Raw genomic sequence first — 19,180 nt, 5'->3', positions numbered from 1 at the left:
CTCACATTAGCAAGAAAAACTGGATTCAATTAGTAGACGTCCTTATCCACAGTAAGTTAACAGTATAATAAAAATATAAACATGTGCATTCACCAGATTGTCATATACATATACATCATAAAGAAAATGTCATCACAGTAGCAGGTGACAGTGTGGGGCCAGAACACTCAAGTTATACACTTTCACTCAACTCATACTGTAAATTGCAGGCTCTAAACCTTAAGCCTGTGACACAGATAATGTTACAACCAGCACTTGATTCCAGAAAGAGGCCTTTGCCGTCTTTGCTTTCTGGGTTATGAATGTCTTCAGTGCATATGAAATTTACTTATCCATGTTTATTTCCAAAATCCGTCACAATTTTGGATTATGGCATGCAAGCACCAGACTCTAATCTGCTGTGACAGGCACATGTTGTACTTTAACCCCTCATGCACATGCCAAATCTGGCCAATCCTCGCCAATTTAGGGGGTGTTCTATTTAAGGCCTTATAACTCCAGATGTGAGCATCACAGAGACTTGGAAAATGGTTTAAATGAAGCAAGACACTTGTACCATTAACAATACTAAGAATAAATTATATTCTTAATTTATGTAGAAATAAAGTGCCACAAATATAATTATCTTGGCAAAAATAAAGTTGTTCTCTTTTAGTTTGAACTAAAATACCGAGAGATTCCATATATAAAACAGGTGAAACTACACATGTCCTGGATCAAAAACTCCTTGACCGTAATGAAGTTTAGATTAGTTATATGCATTTAACATAAATAAAATTGTCACAGTTGTTGTGTGGCACTCACTACTTTGTCACAGCATGATAACAATTGTTCAAAATAAAATTCAACCAGCAGGTGGTTATGACAGTAGCCACGCTGGCAAGCTAGCTAGTTAACGTTAGCCACCTCTCAATAAGAACAGATTGCTTATTAGGCAGTAAGCTAGCTAGCTAGCGGGGCGGAGCCAATGCTGCTAGCTACCCCACTCACAATGCCTATCGCACCGTTCATAAGACTACAGAGGAAAGAGGAAGGTATAGAGGCTAGAAACAACTTTCAGAGTTCATTTTCTTCGCTTCACTTTTTCGTCCCTCTACTGTCACACCATGGAAACCCTGGTATTGTACCAAAGGTTACTGTGTGTGTGTTTAACAGCATAGTGGTTGCTATTTCTTGGCTAGTTAGCCTGCTAGGATAGCTGGCCACCATTAACATCATTAGTAACCCCACAAAACAAGTAATCTATATTTTCCTATTCTCTTTTTGGCTAACCTCTGTATTTCAGTAAAAAGGCGTCCTTTTCCAGAGCTTCTATGTACAAAACATGTTCATAAAGATAAATGTGACAGGTGCTGGTGTTTTGGTCCTCAAGTAGAGCAAGGTCATTTTTCAGTTTTTTACAGATTATGAAAGTGCAGATTGCAAGCTTTCAAATGATGTGTAATACACTGAAATCAGTGTAAATCACTCAAACAGTTGAAGAAGATATGCTTATTTGGATGTTGGTACTCCTAAGATCAAGTAGCAGAGAAAATCTCCATGAAAGAACTTGAACTTTCACACTTCTCACAGGGAGATAATGGGTGGGAACAATAGCTGGTTACAGTGCATATTGCAGGTAAAATTCTTTTCGAAATTCAAATTCAAATTCTTTTTACTTAACCTTGTCTGAAGATGACCATTTGAAAAGTTAATGCAGAATTGAATAATTTTTACAAGACATAAGGGCACAAGTTCAGAGGAAATAGTGGCCGCTTTGAGCAAAGCTCCTAAAAACGCCTTTTTTTTCAACATCGCGTCATATTAGCCTACGTAACAAAAGGGAGTCTGCCTGCCTTAGCTAGCCTCAGCCCAATGTGCAGTAGTAGGTGGTATTGAGTCTGAGCGGTCGTGATATAGTGAGTTGGTCTTTTTTCAGTAGTTTTATATTGCATTTCACCATGTATTATCGTGGTAAATTATTGTGTTTGTGCAGGATATCAAGTAGCCTACACAATCTTCCTAACAGGACGCTTGGCATTGTGGCCAAAGAGTTCAATCTTGGTTTCATCACACCTGAAAATCTTGTTTCTCGTGGTCTGAGAATCCTTTAAGTGCCTTTTGGCAAACTCCGGGCTGTCATGTGCCTTTTACTGAGGAGTGGCTTCCGTCTGGTTACTCTACCATAAAGGCCTGATTGGTGGAGTGCTGCAGAGATGGTTGTCCTTCTGGAAGGTCCTCCCATCTCCACAGAGGAACTCTGGAACTCTGTCAGAGTGGCCATCAGGTTCTTGGTCACCTCCCTGACCAAGGCCCTTCTCACCCAATTGCTCAGGTTGGCCAGGCAGCCAGCTCTAGGAAGAATCCTGGTGGTTCCAAACTTCTTACATTTAAGAATTTAAAAAATACACTAGTTAAAATTCTAATTCTTCCCATTTTCATCCCTCTTCCCTACGGCTTCTACCTGACAAACAGGTGCACTTGATTGACGTGAAATGTGAATTTTTCTTTCAATATCCGACGGATAATGGCTTGAATCTAAAAGTTGGGATTTTGTCCACATATGATACTGGTCTATTGCTTTTCTATACAATTTGGCTTACATTTTTACATGTTAGTAACAAACTTTGCCAATGCAGTTAGCATAGGGCAATCGTGGTGGTGACACAATTTGCTCCATTTTTGGTTTTGCTTTCAATATCCCATGAGTAATGGGGTTTTAAATCTAAACTGGGATTTTTCTTTGTCCAGATATGATGCTGGTCTAACGATTTTACTTTTAGGCCAATACAGCTAGCCTACAATTGTACTTTAGACATAGAAACTATACACATGGTACTGGAAAATGTAGGCTAGTTAAGCTAGTAGCTCTGCCTAACAGTAGATATAGAACTGTACTACACATACACAAAAAAAGGTTGGCTAGTGGGTGTATGCAGTATTATTAATACTTAGCCTACCAGGCCCTTTGATATTACTGAGCTCACCAGTGATCTCTTTTTTCTTAATAATGTTCGAAACGGCTAATTAGCACAACTCTTTATGCTGACAAGTGCCAATAACATGCTCTAAAGGCAATCAAAAGCCCAGAATCAAGACTAGATACTGAAAGCTCTCATACTTGCACTAAAGAAGCAATTGAATCCACCAGACTGATCAGAAACGTGAAGCAATTTGTCAGAAACATTATGATGCCCTGAAATGGGGGGACTATGTATAAAAAGTGCTGTTATTTCTACATGGTGAAATCAAAATGTATAAAATACCCTTTATAATAAAAGCAGAAACTCCGCACCTTAACCACATGTGCATTCTTTGAGTGCAAATATAAAATTGTGTCTTTGTCCCAAACATTATGGAGCTCACTGTACATCAAGAAATGACATAGGTATATGTCACTGCCCTCACCTGCTTAGCAATGATTCTGGCTGTCAGTCTGACTGTTTCAGATGGGCTCCAGTTGTCTCCATAAGCGCACATGGCTGAGCATTCCAGCTTGTGCATACACCAGTCTCCTTTCTGAGGAAAGAAGCACACAGCACAAGATATGAGCATGCTTTACACACCCACCGTAAACCCTCTTGTACAAACACATACACACACATATCAAGACTGGTCAGTGGCCATGCAGACAGCAGACATATCTGGCCTCCGCTTACATTCATTTGTTGTACATTGTGCCTGTACAAAACCTTTGATTGAAAGGAGCTGACATGAATGTATGAATCAGAGCTAAACTGAGGTCCTGACTCACTGAGGCGATTAAAGACCCCATGGTACTAATCGCAAGGAGTTGGGCGGGTCCCTGGTGTCCTGGCAAAATCTCTAACCTGGCTCTCCACCTGCCAATGGTCATCCTTCAGTTCAGCTGGCTCAGCAAGTCCCTTTGTGTCCACTTGAGCTAATGTGTGGTGTGTGTTCTGATGCAAAATGGCAGCTGTGATATTGGTGGTGGCTGACTTTTCCCCTTTGCTTTAAAGTGCTTCAAGATCACAGAAAGCACTATATTAATGTAATCCAATATTATTTTAATTAAAGTATCACTATTCCAATCGTACCAGAAATGTACCACTAATACAGATGCATGTTCCATACAAACTATCAACTCTGAGAAAAGCACACTGATGAGTGACTTTTAAATTTGAAACTGTGCAGTTGTCAGCAGTGATTTGCCACAGTACAAAATTATTGACACAGTTGGAAAATCCTGGTGGCTATTCCTCCCAGGGCAATGCTATGGTCAATTGTGCACCTCCCGATAGGGATGTCAGTCCTATGCTCTCAACAGCACTGAAATGTTCAGAATTCAGTGGTAAACTGTAGGGACCACCCATGCGCTGGAACCTACTTCTAAGCAAGATGAGCCAAATACATCATTACTGTCAGTCACAATAAGAATGTCACCCAAAGCCTTGTAGCGAACATTACTGCTGTCACCGTTGTTGTTTATACTGCTATTATTATTATTATTTCCATGAATTGCCGCACTGCAAAGAATTTTGGTTGGCATATAGTAGGACATCTACAGAAAAATGACGAGGGATCTCTGCTAGACTTAAAATTCACAGCAACTTTCTATTACCACATCAAGACTACTGCCACCATGTCATTGGTCACCTGCCCTGTGTTACGTTTTGTGACCTCTAGACCATAAGATCCCTTTAACAGCCCCACCCTTCCCTTGCCCTATTAAGGTGCATTTACAACCTTAGTGCTATCCCTGGCCTGGGAAATCTATTTCGGGAAACCAGGCACACATTGGTCAAGCAGTAAATCCAAGTCTGTTAGCTTGTTTGAAGTGATTTGATAATGAGATGTAACAGACCATCAGCATTCTAAGATGGATCTTAAAACCTGGGACTGAAGCGTGCATTGCCTCGTTAGCAAATGAGAACAGTTATGTACTTGGCGAGGGCACAACAAAACATGCCTTATGCATGGATTGTCATAGCAACTGTAAGAATATGAGACTTTTGGCTCAGTTACAACAAATCCCTATTCATAATTTGGTTGGTAAGTTGCTACAATGAACTCTTTGGATTTGCTGAATGTATTATCTAAATCTAAACAATGTAAACATACAGTTTGCATACATTACTTGTTACTTGTACATTACTTGTACATTACTTCATTTGTCCCCGGAGGGCAATTGGTTTTTGCAGCAAGACATGCAAGATGTTTTCCACCATTTTGTACTTCCCCTACAATGTTTGTCAAATTCGATATGGTCTTCAGTATGTCCCTGTGTTAAATTGTGAAGGAAATATTAATATGTCCAGAGGGCACTGGACTGTAATATAAATTTAGCAAAAATGCCTGACCTTGCCAAAAATATGCATATGGCCATAAATTGACATTGATTGCAGGGATACTTCAGGGGATGATAGTAGGCATAAAGCGGACCAACGGGCTTGCAGTGTCATAATGCAATAAAGGCATGTAGGGGCGCTTTTTACAGAATACTACTTTGCATAGGCTCCATGAAGCCAAATTGTATTGGAGTTGGAGCTCCTCTCCAACTGAGAAGCCCATCCCCCACAGCCCCAGATTCTTCAAGATAATTAAATATGAATATGCATACATTGTGGAAAATGCATTTCACCACACTTCCTTTAAATCCAGCATCTATTCAAATTTTTGTATATAAGTTTTTTTGTATAAAAGTATATAAATTGAAAAGGGGCCCCTATAGATCATGTGTATTAAATTTTGTGCCACGACCACCCAAGGTGGAACAATAACAACAGAATTTTACAGATGTGCCAATAGATCCAATACACACCAAAGCTGGTATAGATGGCCTTTGGACTAGGTTTGAGGTCCATGACAAAGTACAAGTTGCAACGTAAATTTCGCTTAAGTAACAACTTTTCTGATAAAATTCAGTTCAAATAGACAGCGTGCCTTTTACATCCGTCACTCATGAGGCTCCCATCCCTTCCCCAAATTCACAATCTGAGGATTGCTACAAGCCGGCCATATTGCTCAATCGTCCCGGCAGTGCTTCACATGCATTTCATATTACAAGAGCACTTGCGGGGCGAGAACTGGACAGCCAGAAAGGCAAGGCAGCAGGCAACAGGGGCAAAAATCCTCAATGCAAAGGGGCACTTTTGCTCCAGAGGGGCAAATGGGCTGGTGCTCCAGCATCGTGAGGACCTTGTGTGTGCATGTGCCAGGCTCATCTCACCCTCACTGCAGCATACAGTGCACCCCAGCAACACAAGAGTGGCATGAAGGCAACTAAATTGTTGCACAATTTAATTTAAGTATTTTCAAAAATCTCAGAAAGATACAAATTGCAACTCACCCTAGGTGCTTAGCCCCCAGCATCGCTGCTTGCGACTATATTTCAAAATGTTCAATCATCATAAAACGTTCCTTCACATCAAAGGCTCACTTCTGAATTGCACAAGTTTCAGATCAAAATGTAAACATGGTATACCTTACAGCAAGTATATCCAGCCTGTTCCTTCAAAATCACTGAAATTCTTCTAGGATCAAATATTATATAATGACCTCCTCAAATACTAAATCTGATAATTAGACTGAATGCTAATGTCTCCAGATGCTGGTGATAAGTCGTGTCCTTTCCCTTCTGACATTTCTCCTATGAATTTATGACTACTTCATGCCAAACAATCTGTACTGCGCCAAGGGATGCCAATGGGGGGAAAAATTATATATAGGCTACATCTGTTCATACTTATGCATATCACTTATTTTAATATCTGCTTGCTTAGGTGCTTAGGGATAGCATTTCTACATTCATGGATTGTAGAAAAGATTAGGCCATGCAAAAATGTTCACCTAGCTAAGAAATGTGAATAGGAGTAAATAAATTGCATCCTCTTACCTGGCAGTCCACATTGCAGTAAAAAGCTTTCTTGCATTTCCCACACTTGGACAGGCCTTCCTTCCTGTGGTGCAAAATAGGAAAGGCATACTGGGAAATCACAGTCATACATAGCACACCTCCATATCACTGTGCAAGGGAAATCAGCTGCACACAGTGTATTCAGTGCTGTGAAAAAGAAAAACAATATTGCACAAATCCACAATCCATGTAAATATAAGCATTTGAGCACTGAACTCCACCTCAGCTACAGCCACCGCATGGCAGGACTAATCATTTGGCAGAAACAAAGTTTCAACAAAGACTGAAACTATTCTGGTGGATTTGCTGCTGCAAATTTTTCCTATTTTAAAAACAAGTGCATTCAGTAGCCTGTATTTTATTTTGAGATAAATGGGGTGTCAAGGAAAAGAGCTCCACCTAAGTCGAGCAATCTGTATTACATATGAAACACATTTATGCATAAACATATTTCGAACACATCGACGAGTACACAGGACCTTTGTCAATTGTGCATGTCAATCTGGCTGCAATGGCCCTGATAAGGCAACTCAATCAGTCATTCTTTTCCACTGCAGCTGGAGCATGAAGTTTTCCAGTGATGGCTAAATGGCTGACTACAGGTCTCTGTTTGCCCAGCTCCTTTTAGATATAGTAAGGTCATACTGTAATGCTCTCATACAGCACACATTGAAGATTTGTTAAAGTAGTAAAAATTATGGGACTGGAACAAATTGGCTCCCCGCCGCCACTCCTAGCTGGTTCCATTTCTGACCTGGCTGCCTGCTCAAAAACCTGAATGCCTGTAACCAACAATTTCAGGCATTTGATCATCCAGAGGAGTCACTACTGTGCACTGTGACAGGAATATCAGAATGGGACTGGAACCCACCTCCCTCTGTCCTACAAGTCTTCCGGTTGCAGCTGGCACAAAAATGGTAAGGATTTAAGTGGGTGGGGCGCACACATCGACTGAGAACGAGTACTTCAGATGAATATTCCACCCAGAAGCTCTCTCCCAAAAAAATAATTTTTTTGTGAAATTTTGAACTGTCTGATAATTAGCATTATTCAACCCTTATGAACTACTCACTTAGCTAGTTGCACCCAGTGTAATTCCTGATTGCCCTAGCCAGCAGAGCCACTTCATGACAGTTAAATCAGTAACAAAAGCCCTGGTGTTTCGTGTCACCAAGGTCTTGCTCTCTACCTCCAAAACTATATTTGCTGCCAAGTATCCATATATAATTTCCAGGAAATAAACTCAGTGAATGTAATAACACTAACATGTAAAGAATAAATTCACAGAGTTGAATAGGACAGAATTTCAAAGTAGGCTATATGTTCGCATTTCATTCCCAGTGTATGACCTTTCTGTTTATAACTGCCTCTGTCCAGTTAGTGATTACTAACCTAATTTCATGGTAACTTCTCCCATTCTCCTCCATAGGCATTTCTTTCAAAATGCCATAGATTGAGCACTTGCTGTCTTAAACTGTTTGGTGGTATCTGATACACCAACTGTTTGGTGGTATTTGTGCCATTAATATTATGGTTTTATTACCCCAAAAAAGTGATTCTGTCTTTCAGAGCATACCATAAATGTTAATAGCCATTACCTCTGTCTGGACCATCTGTTATCCATGGCTCCATGTGGAAAAACATCTTAAAAAGTGTCATTAATTTAAAATAAAGTAACAGAACCTGTGAGCTTGAAATTTTCAAGAAAGAAAGGTTTCTCTCATTTCATTATTTTTTTATTATTCACCGTTTAAAAAAAAATTTGGCCATGGCCTTTGTTTACAAACACAAAGGAGTAATGTACTATGGGACTGTTGGCTGTCTGGCTCCATGCTCCCTTATTTGATGGGTGGTCATTGTTCTCAGTATCCAGGAGTGTGCTTTTAATAGTCACCGATTTGATCTGAGCCAAAGGCATTATGTAGGAATATGAATACATTAACCCAAATCAACCACCATGAAAACACTGAACACCTAAAAAAAACAAAAAAAAAACAGTTTTTGCCAAATCAAAAAAGTCTAGCAGAATAAGAAATCTATCAATGCAGTATCATCTTCAGTTTCAAGCTTATTACTTGTTTCTTCATATTTTTGATGCAACTGAGCACAGCTGAAGTCCTGCTCTGTAAAAAAAAAAAACATCCACACGTGTACATTTAATGTAGCTATTTATCCTGATTTCTTTTGAATACACTCATGAATCCTGATTTGTGTGTGTTGTAAAGGCGTTCAATCCAATTTCAAATTATGCTAGCATTGTTTCACCATATACTCATATTTCTATTATTATTATTAGCCATTATTCAAGTATTGGTACGCACAAGGTATACCACAATCATTTTTCATTTTCCACGTAAAGATCACATCCCTAATATAGGCTTATATTTATGAGGCTTATTATGAACTCATGTAATAATACTGGTGTGGTCAGTTATTTGCCTGAGTAGGTCCTCATTTCAATATACATTATCAGCATGCTCATAGGGATACAGGGATGTCAGAGACACCAGGTCCTTATGCACAGGGGACACATGCGATTAGATGAACGTGTGGGGATTATTGGATGATCTGATTGGGAAACCCAGATTTGGAATTTAGCCAGGACACAGAGGCTAATGGTCCTTAATGTACAAGGTCAAAATAAGCTACTGAGAGCTTTTCAGTTCATAACTTGGTCAAACATGAATGATTTATTTATTTATTTATTTTATAACTGGACAGACTTTGACCTCGCTGTTCACCAGAACCCTGACACTTCAAGTCCCGAAGTAAAAAGTCAAGCTCAAAGACTCCTGATTTTTTTTCTATTTCTAATCAAAATCTTTACAGAATTGGCAAAGTTTCAGGCACGCTAAAAGATGCTCAATGTTACCTAGAATCTTGTGTATTTACAACAGATTAGGATTTATTTTTTTCTCCTGACTTCAAACATGGTTTGTTAGCCTATGTTAGGATTTTGAAGGGTGTTGATAAGTCCACCTTTTCTTAACTACTCAAACATTTTTAATGGAACACAGATAGTAAAATTCACCCTGAGGCAGAACATGGTGGGCAGACATGCACAGGTGAAACACTCTTAAAACACACACCATTACAAAGACAATCTGAGTGTCCCAGGAGCTGACCCCTGTATTTACAAAGAGAAGTAGTTTTTTAGGCTTGCAGTCTAGCCTAAGTATCATACATTTTGGTGATATTCCAAAGAACATCTCGTGGCAAACAAAATTTTCAGTATATAATGAAAATGCAGGAAAGTTACTTCATCAGTGAGTGTTTTCAGACCACAGTCCTAACTGCAAGTCAAACAAGATGTGGAGACACACTAGAGGAGTACCCAAAAGGACACATTCACAGACTGTACAGATTCAACAATAAGTATGAAGTTGACTAAAGAACAGCAGGCTTTTGTGTTAATTGCCATGTGAAATGATTGCATATGCTCTTGTTAACTGTGACACAGTTCATAGGCCATATACTGCTGTTGTACCAAATCTGGTTTAGGTGCTGGTTTGTTCCTTTAGCCATATTGGCTGGCTGACAAAAAGGTCATTTCAGATCATGATACACACAATCTGAATTCAAGACACACATCTGTATGTCTGTATCAAGTTACTGTACAATTATATTAACCTATATCAGAGCAAGAAGCCATTCTTTTGAGGCTTCCTATCAACTTACATAAGTAAAATGTCCCGAACACGCCTAGAAAGTAAAGAATTTTTACCTGAAAGTCTAATTAATTTACTATTGAAATTTCACTAGTTTGACCCAGACGCATTTAACCTACAGTCTACATTCCCTTCCAAAACTAACAATCTGGAGGTTAATCACATATTTATATTACACTTGACCCAACGAAACACATCCTTCATCTGTGACTGAAATTTGGCAGTTTTCAAATGAAGCACTTGCCCGCTTGTGTCGAAGACACATACTTACAAACTACCTAGATATTTTTATCAGCGTCTTATACACAGACTAAAAAATAATGTGCAAAATATCTTGCCGATCTTTAGACACCCAATATTTATCTAAAAGCAACGTCGCAAGTTGAGACTCCATAATTTTCTGGTTTAAGCTGCTCTTTTTTGTTGTGTGTACAATGGAAAACATATCTTAGTATTACTACATTCAAGTACACTACACTACAGCTGTAAGGCTGCCAAATACTTCCGCTCTCTTAACATCCTCACTGTGCAACTCCTATCACTTGCCCACATTCCAATCAGTTTTCTCTATAAAAAGGTTCAGCTGTAGCTCGCATGTTGCAGAGATAGGTGTAGTCATCAGCCCTTCTATGGCTGTATGGGTCCAAGAGAGATCAAAGGTTACCAGAGTGGAGGGAGGACAGGGGCAGTGAAGGGTGGGGAATTGATTAGAATTAGCAAATTCTAATTTTAATAATAATTAAGATTCAACCCTGTCTTTAAAGTGTTTTGGGATAAGATGAACACACAGCACAAATCTAATAATAATTGTGATGGCATGCCCCATACCCATACAGCACCGAGATTTCGGCACTTTTGACGGTTTTCTATAGAAATAAACACAATGACCACAGAGTCTCTGCAAAAAGGTGGTTATTAGCTGGCAAATGCTAAATGTCAAAGTCAACATTTTTGTGGTGAAAATTTGATGAAGTCAGCAAAACGCCGTCTAGGTGTTCAGGTGGAAACCAGGCAACATTTGGTTGAAATTTTCTAGACAAGGATGTATACTATGCTATACTGGAGTTAACCTGGTTTGTTTATGTCAAAACATCTCAACCAAAGTTTCCACCACGAGATGTCTGGGTTCAGGCTTTTGTTCACTGGGGTAAGCCTGCAAGCGTCCTTGTGTATGTGAAGGGAAAACATTTAGGATGTAGGATCAATCTCCAACAATGGTGTAGCATAAATGGGCCCATAGATCTACAGATAGTGAAAGTTAGAAGACCAACGTTACAGTCTAGCTCTAGATGCATTGCTAATGAACGTAAACACTTCTTGGACTATTTTTTTTTTTTTAGCAAACCTTTCTGTAGCACTGTTACTCCAACAACCGCTATTCAGTAACTAACTAGACAATCTTTTTCAGTACTTTATGAAGTAAAAATGACTGAATCCACACCTCTGTTCCTGTGAGCTAGAATGTATGTGTGTTTGCACGTTTTCATTGTACAGTGCAGCTATTTGTCCCTGAGCTCACTGAGATACAGTGCTCCTGTTTTAGTATCTGTCCTGACACTGCCTTTATAAAGACAAGGGGATGCAATGTCTGACAATGGGTGGTTTGGCTGATGAGTTTTAGTTCACCAAATGCATTATTATTAACCATCACAGTATTGAATTGTAAACAAGGCACGCTTTTTTCCATGTGTCGCTTTAAGGGACCTTTTAAATGTCCTGATGAATATTCATATCAACAAGCAGCATCACCTCAGAGTAAACATCAGTGGCAAAATCTAATTTCTTTGCGACTGCTGAATGCTCTTTCTCTGTAGAACAAGCTGTTCTTATGAGCAACAAAAAATAAATAAATAAAATGACATCACTGCCATGCACTACTTCCAACTCTAACAGAATCTATTAGATCTGTAGCATAATCACCACTTCACTTAGAATAACATAGTTGCTGAAAACAAAGTTGATAACATTGTATTTTTTATTTCTTTTATTGCAATTGTTGTTTGATCACTGCATCAATACAATTCCGCTTGATATTGTAGCTTTAAATGCATGATGCCTGCTTTGTGATCACATTTAATAATGGCAGAAATTTTTTCAGCTCTACAAAAAGTCCAATATTGTCAGTTTAACTGCATACACCAGGCTACAACTCCACACATCAAGAGTTCACCATAAGACCAAAAACTGATGCAATCATAGTCAAACAAACTCAGCATTTATGCCTACTTCAGGATATAGGCTGGCTATGAATTGGTGAGTCCATACAAACAGTAATTTGGTAGCCATGAAGGGTAAGGGTCAATTACATCACATAATAGCTAATCTATACGTTTATTTAGTCCGCAGATGTGGCATAAATAAACCGTGAATTGCCCTATAAAGACACAAAACCACAAAAATTTACAAAGGTCGGCAGTTTCTGTTGAAAATCATGTCAATAGTGGACACCCGTTTGTTAATTTAGCGTGTCTAAGATGTAAACTTGAAAGCAGTCAAAACTTTAAAAACTCAAAATGCTGTGTCATTCATGACCAAATTGTACCAACAAATTCACAGATAATTTCTAATCATTTTACAGGTTTTTCTTTGTGCGATTTCTCCTATAGGCAGCCTGCCTAATACATTTCAACGCAGGAAAAACCCTGCATTTCATATGTACCATTTACCATACAAATGCAATGACCACATTTTTAAAAATCATTCATTCAATGATGTGTATTCTTTTTTTACTTTTTTTTTAACAGTAATAAAGTTTTTTTTCTTGAAATGTGGGATAACTAGTGACTGATGACTATCAAGTGTGGCTCAAGCATAATGACAGGCCCAACTGAAGCACTACAAAGGAGTTAGGCTAACTCTATAACCCTCCAATGTACTATTCCTCATCAATGTACTATTTTAAAAAGAAATGCAGGTCTAATTCATGCACACAATTAAGTAAAAGTACACTATGACTTACTGATGAAGGCCTAGCACATTTTTAACATTCTAACACAAAAATAATATTATGAACACACAGCCACCAGTCCTTAGGAGATAAACCACATTTGTTGCATCCACTGATAGGTTTTATTAAAAGCATGCATTTGCAACATGGAATGTCTGTCAAAGGAATAAATAAAACCGTGTCATTTAATTTTAAAAATAACATAATGCTCCAGTTAATTGTGACAAAAGTATTTTGATACCCAGTGCCATTTTGTGAGCACTTTTACTGAAAAAAAATCAAGAAACTGAATCTTAAAAAAAAAAAAAAAAAAAAAAAAAAGAAAAGAAAAGCCACTTTGTGCCCATCATATTTTTGAGGAATTCAGTCTTGTATCCGTTGCCAAGAGTTCACCCGAATCATTCACAGCATTATTCAGTGAAGCCCAACACTCAAACCTACCAAAATCTAGCCTATTAGGAACCTTGTATCCTTTTGTGGCATTCCATTTTAACTGTCATTTTTCCAGAATTTTATCTGTGGCAATTAGCCTAAGTCTCCTTCAGCTTCTGTTCCTACCCATCAAGAGTAAAAACTGCCTGGAGCCTTTGCTCACATGCCCATAAGATATCAATTACTAAGTCTTGCTTAAGTACAGTGGTTTGTAACTATCCAGAGGGAGAGAACGTGTTTTGTTGTGGAATTATCTTTATACTTTATACTTCATAGGTCGAATTTCAAAACAATCCCACGGTTCTTGATTCAGTGTTTTCCAATGACAAAAGGAGATGAGATTAATTAATTAATTTACAACAGGAACACTCGAATCTGGCTGTCAAGGCCAGTAGTACTGCTAGATTTCATTTTTCTCCTCTAATAAGGACTGATTTAACCTGGAACACCAGGTGAATAAAATGTCCGGCCAATCAGAGGCATTAGTCAATAAATTAACTATCAGGTACAAAAGAAAACCAGCAAGCAGTACTACCGCCATCGAGGACCAGATTTGAGTATTGCGGATTTACAAATTAAGAACACTGCACTGCCATTGCATAAAAATACCATAGGCCTAGATCATTTCTGTATTATCAATACACAATCTCAATTTTCAGGAATGCATCTGGACAAGTACTACTTAGTATGTTACGACAGGCATTGATGATCTTCCAGGTCACGCAAAGCTATAAGAATAGGCTTGCACCTGAAACAGTACATGGAGGAATGGCAAGGTTTAATGTCATGTTTTTCACTTACAGTTATCAAAGCCTGTACATTTCCCTAAAGAGCAAAGCTGAGCCAGTGCATATTATGGGCTGATAATTCCACAAACCCAACAAAATGTTCCATGCAAATAACAAACACTTAACACACACAGATTTTTATTATATATTATTATATTTTTAAATATATTTTTAAGTAGACAAGCGCTAGCGTAGCATGTACCCAAAGTAAGTAGGCCTACTTATTAGATTTTCTAAGCAAAAAATTTGAGAAGTTTGTCTCAGACAACACATGACCTGGGTGAATTAGCCAGGTATTAGTCAACGAAATAGCCTATACGATGTATCTCCTCTTCAACAGTTTGCAATTTGAGAATACCTGCAGGCCTATAGTCCTTCCTTTCCCTGTAATTATGAGCTAAACAGACCACGGTTCCCAGAGCCACACATTTATACATGTAGCAGAGCTGTCACTGCTGCATGTTAAAAATACTTTTAAAAGGTATCCACCCCCATTGTGCCAAACTGACGCTAAAGCCGGGCACCCACCGCACGCGTCGCGTATGCGTCGCGTAAACAGCAGGGCGAAGCAGCACGGCGCGACGCGTAGGGTGTCTCCACTGGTTCCGTTTGTGTCGCGCAAAGGCTTGCGTAAAAGCTATATATTCCTAGTAGCTCTCGCAGTCTGCAGTGGGCTTTTACATCGTGTATTTCACGTTTGTTCACGACTGTTGATTATGGGTTAAGTGAATACTTTGGTGAGAGACCTTTTTCAGTTTGTTAATTTGGTAATATTTCGTTAACTCGTAAATAGCCTACGTGAGAAAGTAAACGCTTTCAAGAAGTACCATAAACTTAAATCGCAACGTAGCCTGCATGACAATCAATCTCAAACTGTATTAATTTATTTGCTTGGTTAACAAGCGTGCCAATTTCATGAAGAATATGTAATGATCATAATAATAATAAATAATCCGTAATCAACCATTGGGAATTCCCGTGTTGTCTTGCCATTCACGTCAAAACATTTATAGGATCAGATTTAGTAAAATCAGCTAATCATGAAAAAGTCAGTAACAGTTTTAATCTTGAAGGGATATGAACACCACAACGCCATGAACACCGGAAGCTTTGAAGTACAAGTGCAATAAAGGCTTGCTTACAACTTCATTTATAAAATAGGTGCATTTTCATCGGCAAGACCACTAAATAATCTGATTTTTTAAAGCTCTGTGGATTATCTGATTTTTATAACAAGCCCTTTTTGAAAGCACGGCGAACGAAGACATCGGAGAAGTCAAATAGGCTGAGCAATGGTTGGTTAAAAACTATCTTCCAATACTCGAGCTAACAAACCGCTGCTCGGTGCATTCCCTTTTACGTCACTCAATAGCCTACGTCTTTCTGTGGTGTATTTTCAAATTTACCCCACCCCCTTCGCAAAATAAGACAGCGAAACTAAGTTTGCCTTTCCCCCAGGTTCCAGTTATTTATTTATTTTTACAAAACGAAAAGGCTTGTATTTTTTTTAACTGCTTAAAAAATATCTGGGAGGTAACTAGGGACACACCCCCAGTAATATAAGAATGAAATATAAATCAGAGCATGTATACCTAGCATTTTAGAGCATATTTCTGTGTATAAACAGGCCAACGTGACGCGCGACAAGCCGAAAAAATAGAACAGAAGCGAAAAACTACGCTTCAGTTCGCTTGTGTCGCGCGAGCTTCGCAGCCGGTACGCGACGCGTTTAAGCCGGGCACCCACCGCACGCGTATCGGCCGCGAGCGCACTACGCGCGTATTACGCGCGTAACTGAAGCGTAGTTGAAGTACTGTTATTACAACGGCAGCGGGCGACGTCGTCTCCACCAGATGCGAACGCGTCGCGTACCGGCTGCGAAGCTCGCGCGACACAAGCGAACTGAAGCGTAGTTTTTCGCTTCAGTTCTATTTTTTCGGCTTGTCGCGCGTCACGATGGCCTGTTTATACACAGAAATATGCTCTAAAATGCTAGGTATACGTGCTCTGATTTATATTTCATCCTTATATTACTGGGGGTGTGTCCCTAGTTACCGCCCAGATATTTTATAAGCAGCTAAAAAAATACAAGCCTTTTCGTTTTGTAAAAATAAATAAATAAATAAATAAATAAATGGAACCTGGGGAAAAGGCAAACTTAGTTTCGCTGTCTTATTTTGCGGAGGGGGTGGGGTAAATTTGAAAATACACCACAGAAAGACGGAGCCTATTGAATGACGTAGAAGTGAATGCACCGAGCAGCCGTTTGTTAGCTCGAGTGTTGGAAGGTAGTTTTAACCAACCATTGCTCAGCCTATTTGACTTCTCCGATGTCTTCGTTCGCCGTGCTTTCAAAAAGGGCTTGTTAATAAAAATCAGATAATCCACAGAGCTTTAAAAAAATCAGATTATTTAGTGGTCTTGCCGATGAAAATGCACCTATTTTATAAATGAAGTTGTATGCAAGCCTTTATTGCACTTGTACTTCAAAGCTTCCGGTGTGCATGGCGTTGTGGTGTTCATATCCCTTCAAGATTAAACTGTTACTGTCTTTTTCATGATTAGCTGATTTGACTAAATCTGATCCTATAAATGTTTTGACGTGAATGGCAAGACAACACTGGAATTCCCAATGGTTAATTACGGATTATTTATTATTATTATGATCATTACATATTCTTCATGAAATTGGCACGCTTGTTAACCAAGCAAATAATTAATTAAATTAATACAGTTTGAGATTGATTATTATGCAGGCTACGTTGCGATTTAAGTTTATGGTAATTGTTGAAAGCGTTTACTTTCTCAAGTATTTACATGTGTTAAAAAATATTACCAAATTAACAGAATGAAAAAGGTCTCTCACCAAGTATTCACTTAACCCATAATCAAAAGTATTGAACAAACGTGAAATACACGATGTAAGCCCACTGCAGACTGCGAGAGCTACTAGGAATATAGAGCTTTAAGCAAGCCTTTGCGCGACACAAACGGAACCAGTGGAGACACCCTACGCGTCGCGCCGTGCTGCTTCGCCCTGCTGCTTACGCGACGCTTACGCGACGCGTGCGGTGGGTGCCCGGCTTAAGGCCGGTGCTGGCGTGCAGCAGACATTCTAATGGTTTTGACCTGGATTAATCCGCCATAAAAGAACTTGCAGTCGGTTTACCGTCGTTTTGCAACAAAGAAACCTGATAAATTATAAAACGTCGAGCCGATTTGGATGCCGGCGGTGAACATTAAATATATCGACATCAAACGTTCATTTTAACCAGCATGCAAACTGCGATGATGGCTGCACTCCTCAATGATGAAGGTAACCGCTAGACCACAAAGAAAAGTGCTGTGGAAATGCATCGTCGAGGACAGGGTGCATATCTCTGCCACCTTGTCGCACACAGCATTTGTTAATGAGTGGACAATAGAATCACGCTGAAACTTAACGCACTGACATACCTTGTGAAGCAGAATTCACAGTGGCCTCCCCTTTCACTGATAGTCAAGACGTATGCGTATGCTGGGCAGGATAACAGAAGGTCCCCAACTTTGAAATGCTTCGTCGCCCTCAGCCCTCTTCCTTTGCCAGGACTTGTAAACCTTTCAATACCGTCTATACCCTCTGTTCTCATTTTCTTAATGCAGTCTTCCTTCCGTCTTCGGATATACAGTACTTTAAAAACTGCAGCTAATAACGCGTTTGGGGTTACAACAAAATAAAACAGCACGTGTTATTATGGACTTAATACCCCTGTCTACTGTCGAAGAAACGTCACATTTACCTATAATGACTGTGCATTACTTGCCGCATGGTATTATCAGACAGCTCGATTTTCTACGGACCCTAGGGTAGCTCCCCTCCCACATCCGTATGTTTATTACAAGCACTGTGGAACGACGAGGCTCTTTTACTACTCACTGATTGGTTTAATTTTCTTGCGTCACCCACAAGGGTCAGCCAATCAGTGAAATCGTCGGTAAAAAAGCGCGCCACCTTTGAGTGAAAAAGAAGTGGCGTTGCAAAGTATCAAATGTGATTTGTGCAAAATAATGAGAGAAATCAGCTGACAGAGTTCATGGGTGGAAGAAACACATGGCAGGACGTTTATTTACTGACTCATGGACTTCCCACCTACCCTTTTTAGGTATATTTTCTGATGTAATAAGTTATACACGCAAATAATTGGTTGTTGCATTCTGCTCACAACGTGGATAACAGTGTAGCAACACAGCAGCGCCTATTATTGCTGCTTTTAATCAGCTGTCTAATATAGGCTATTGCATAAAACCAATGCATGTGAAATGCTTTTCTTCTTTCTTCTATTTGTTTCACCTAGTTGTTTTATCCTTCATTATATTTCAAAGCAGCCATAAGCAAAGTTGTCTCAAATTAGAGCTGCTGGTCATACACACAAAAACAAAAGTATGAAATATAGGTGTAATTATAGTTTTATTTGAGTTTTAATACCATATGAAGAATGTTATAAAGGTG

At 39.1% G+C, this 19,180-nt stretch overlaps 1 protein-coding gene across 1 annotated transcript in view; it reads right to left on the bottom strand.

Moving 5' to 3' along the window:
* smyd2a (SET and MYND domain containing 2a) overlaps positions 1 to 18,574 on the bottom strand; it is a 43,308-nt gene extending 24,734 nt beyond the window's left edge. Inside the window, exons 1-3 of the mRNA XM_064339263.1 lie at positions 18,148 to 18,574; positions 6,836 to 6,899; positions 3,388 to 3,498 (exon numbers count right to left, since the gene is read on the bottom strand). Coding sequence (XP_064195333.1) covers positions 3,388 to 3,498; positions 6,836 to 6,899; positions 18,148 to 18,320 — 348 coding nt within the window. The 5' untranslated portion in view covers positions 18,321 to 18,574. The remainder of the gene's footprint in view (positions 1 to 3,387; positions 3,499 to 6,835; positions 6,900 to 18,147) is intronic.
* Between the last annotated feature and the right edge of the window lie 606 nt (positions 18,575 to 19,180).

This window comes from Anguilla rostrata, chromosome 6 (assembly GCF_018555375.3).
Source record: "Anguilla rostrata isolate EN2019 chromosome 6, ASM1855537v3, whole genome shotgun sequence".
NCBI classification, from domain to species: domain Eukaryota; kingdom Metazoa; phylum Chordata; class Actinopteri; order Anguilliformes; family Anguillidae; genus Anguilla; species Anguilla rostrata.
Note: the sequence above shows the minus strand (reverse complement) of the source record. Positions and strands in the feature narration are given on the sequence as shown.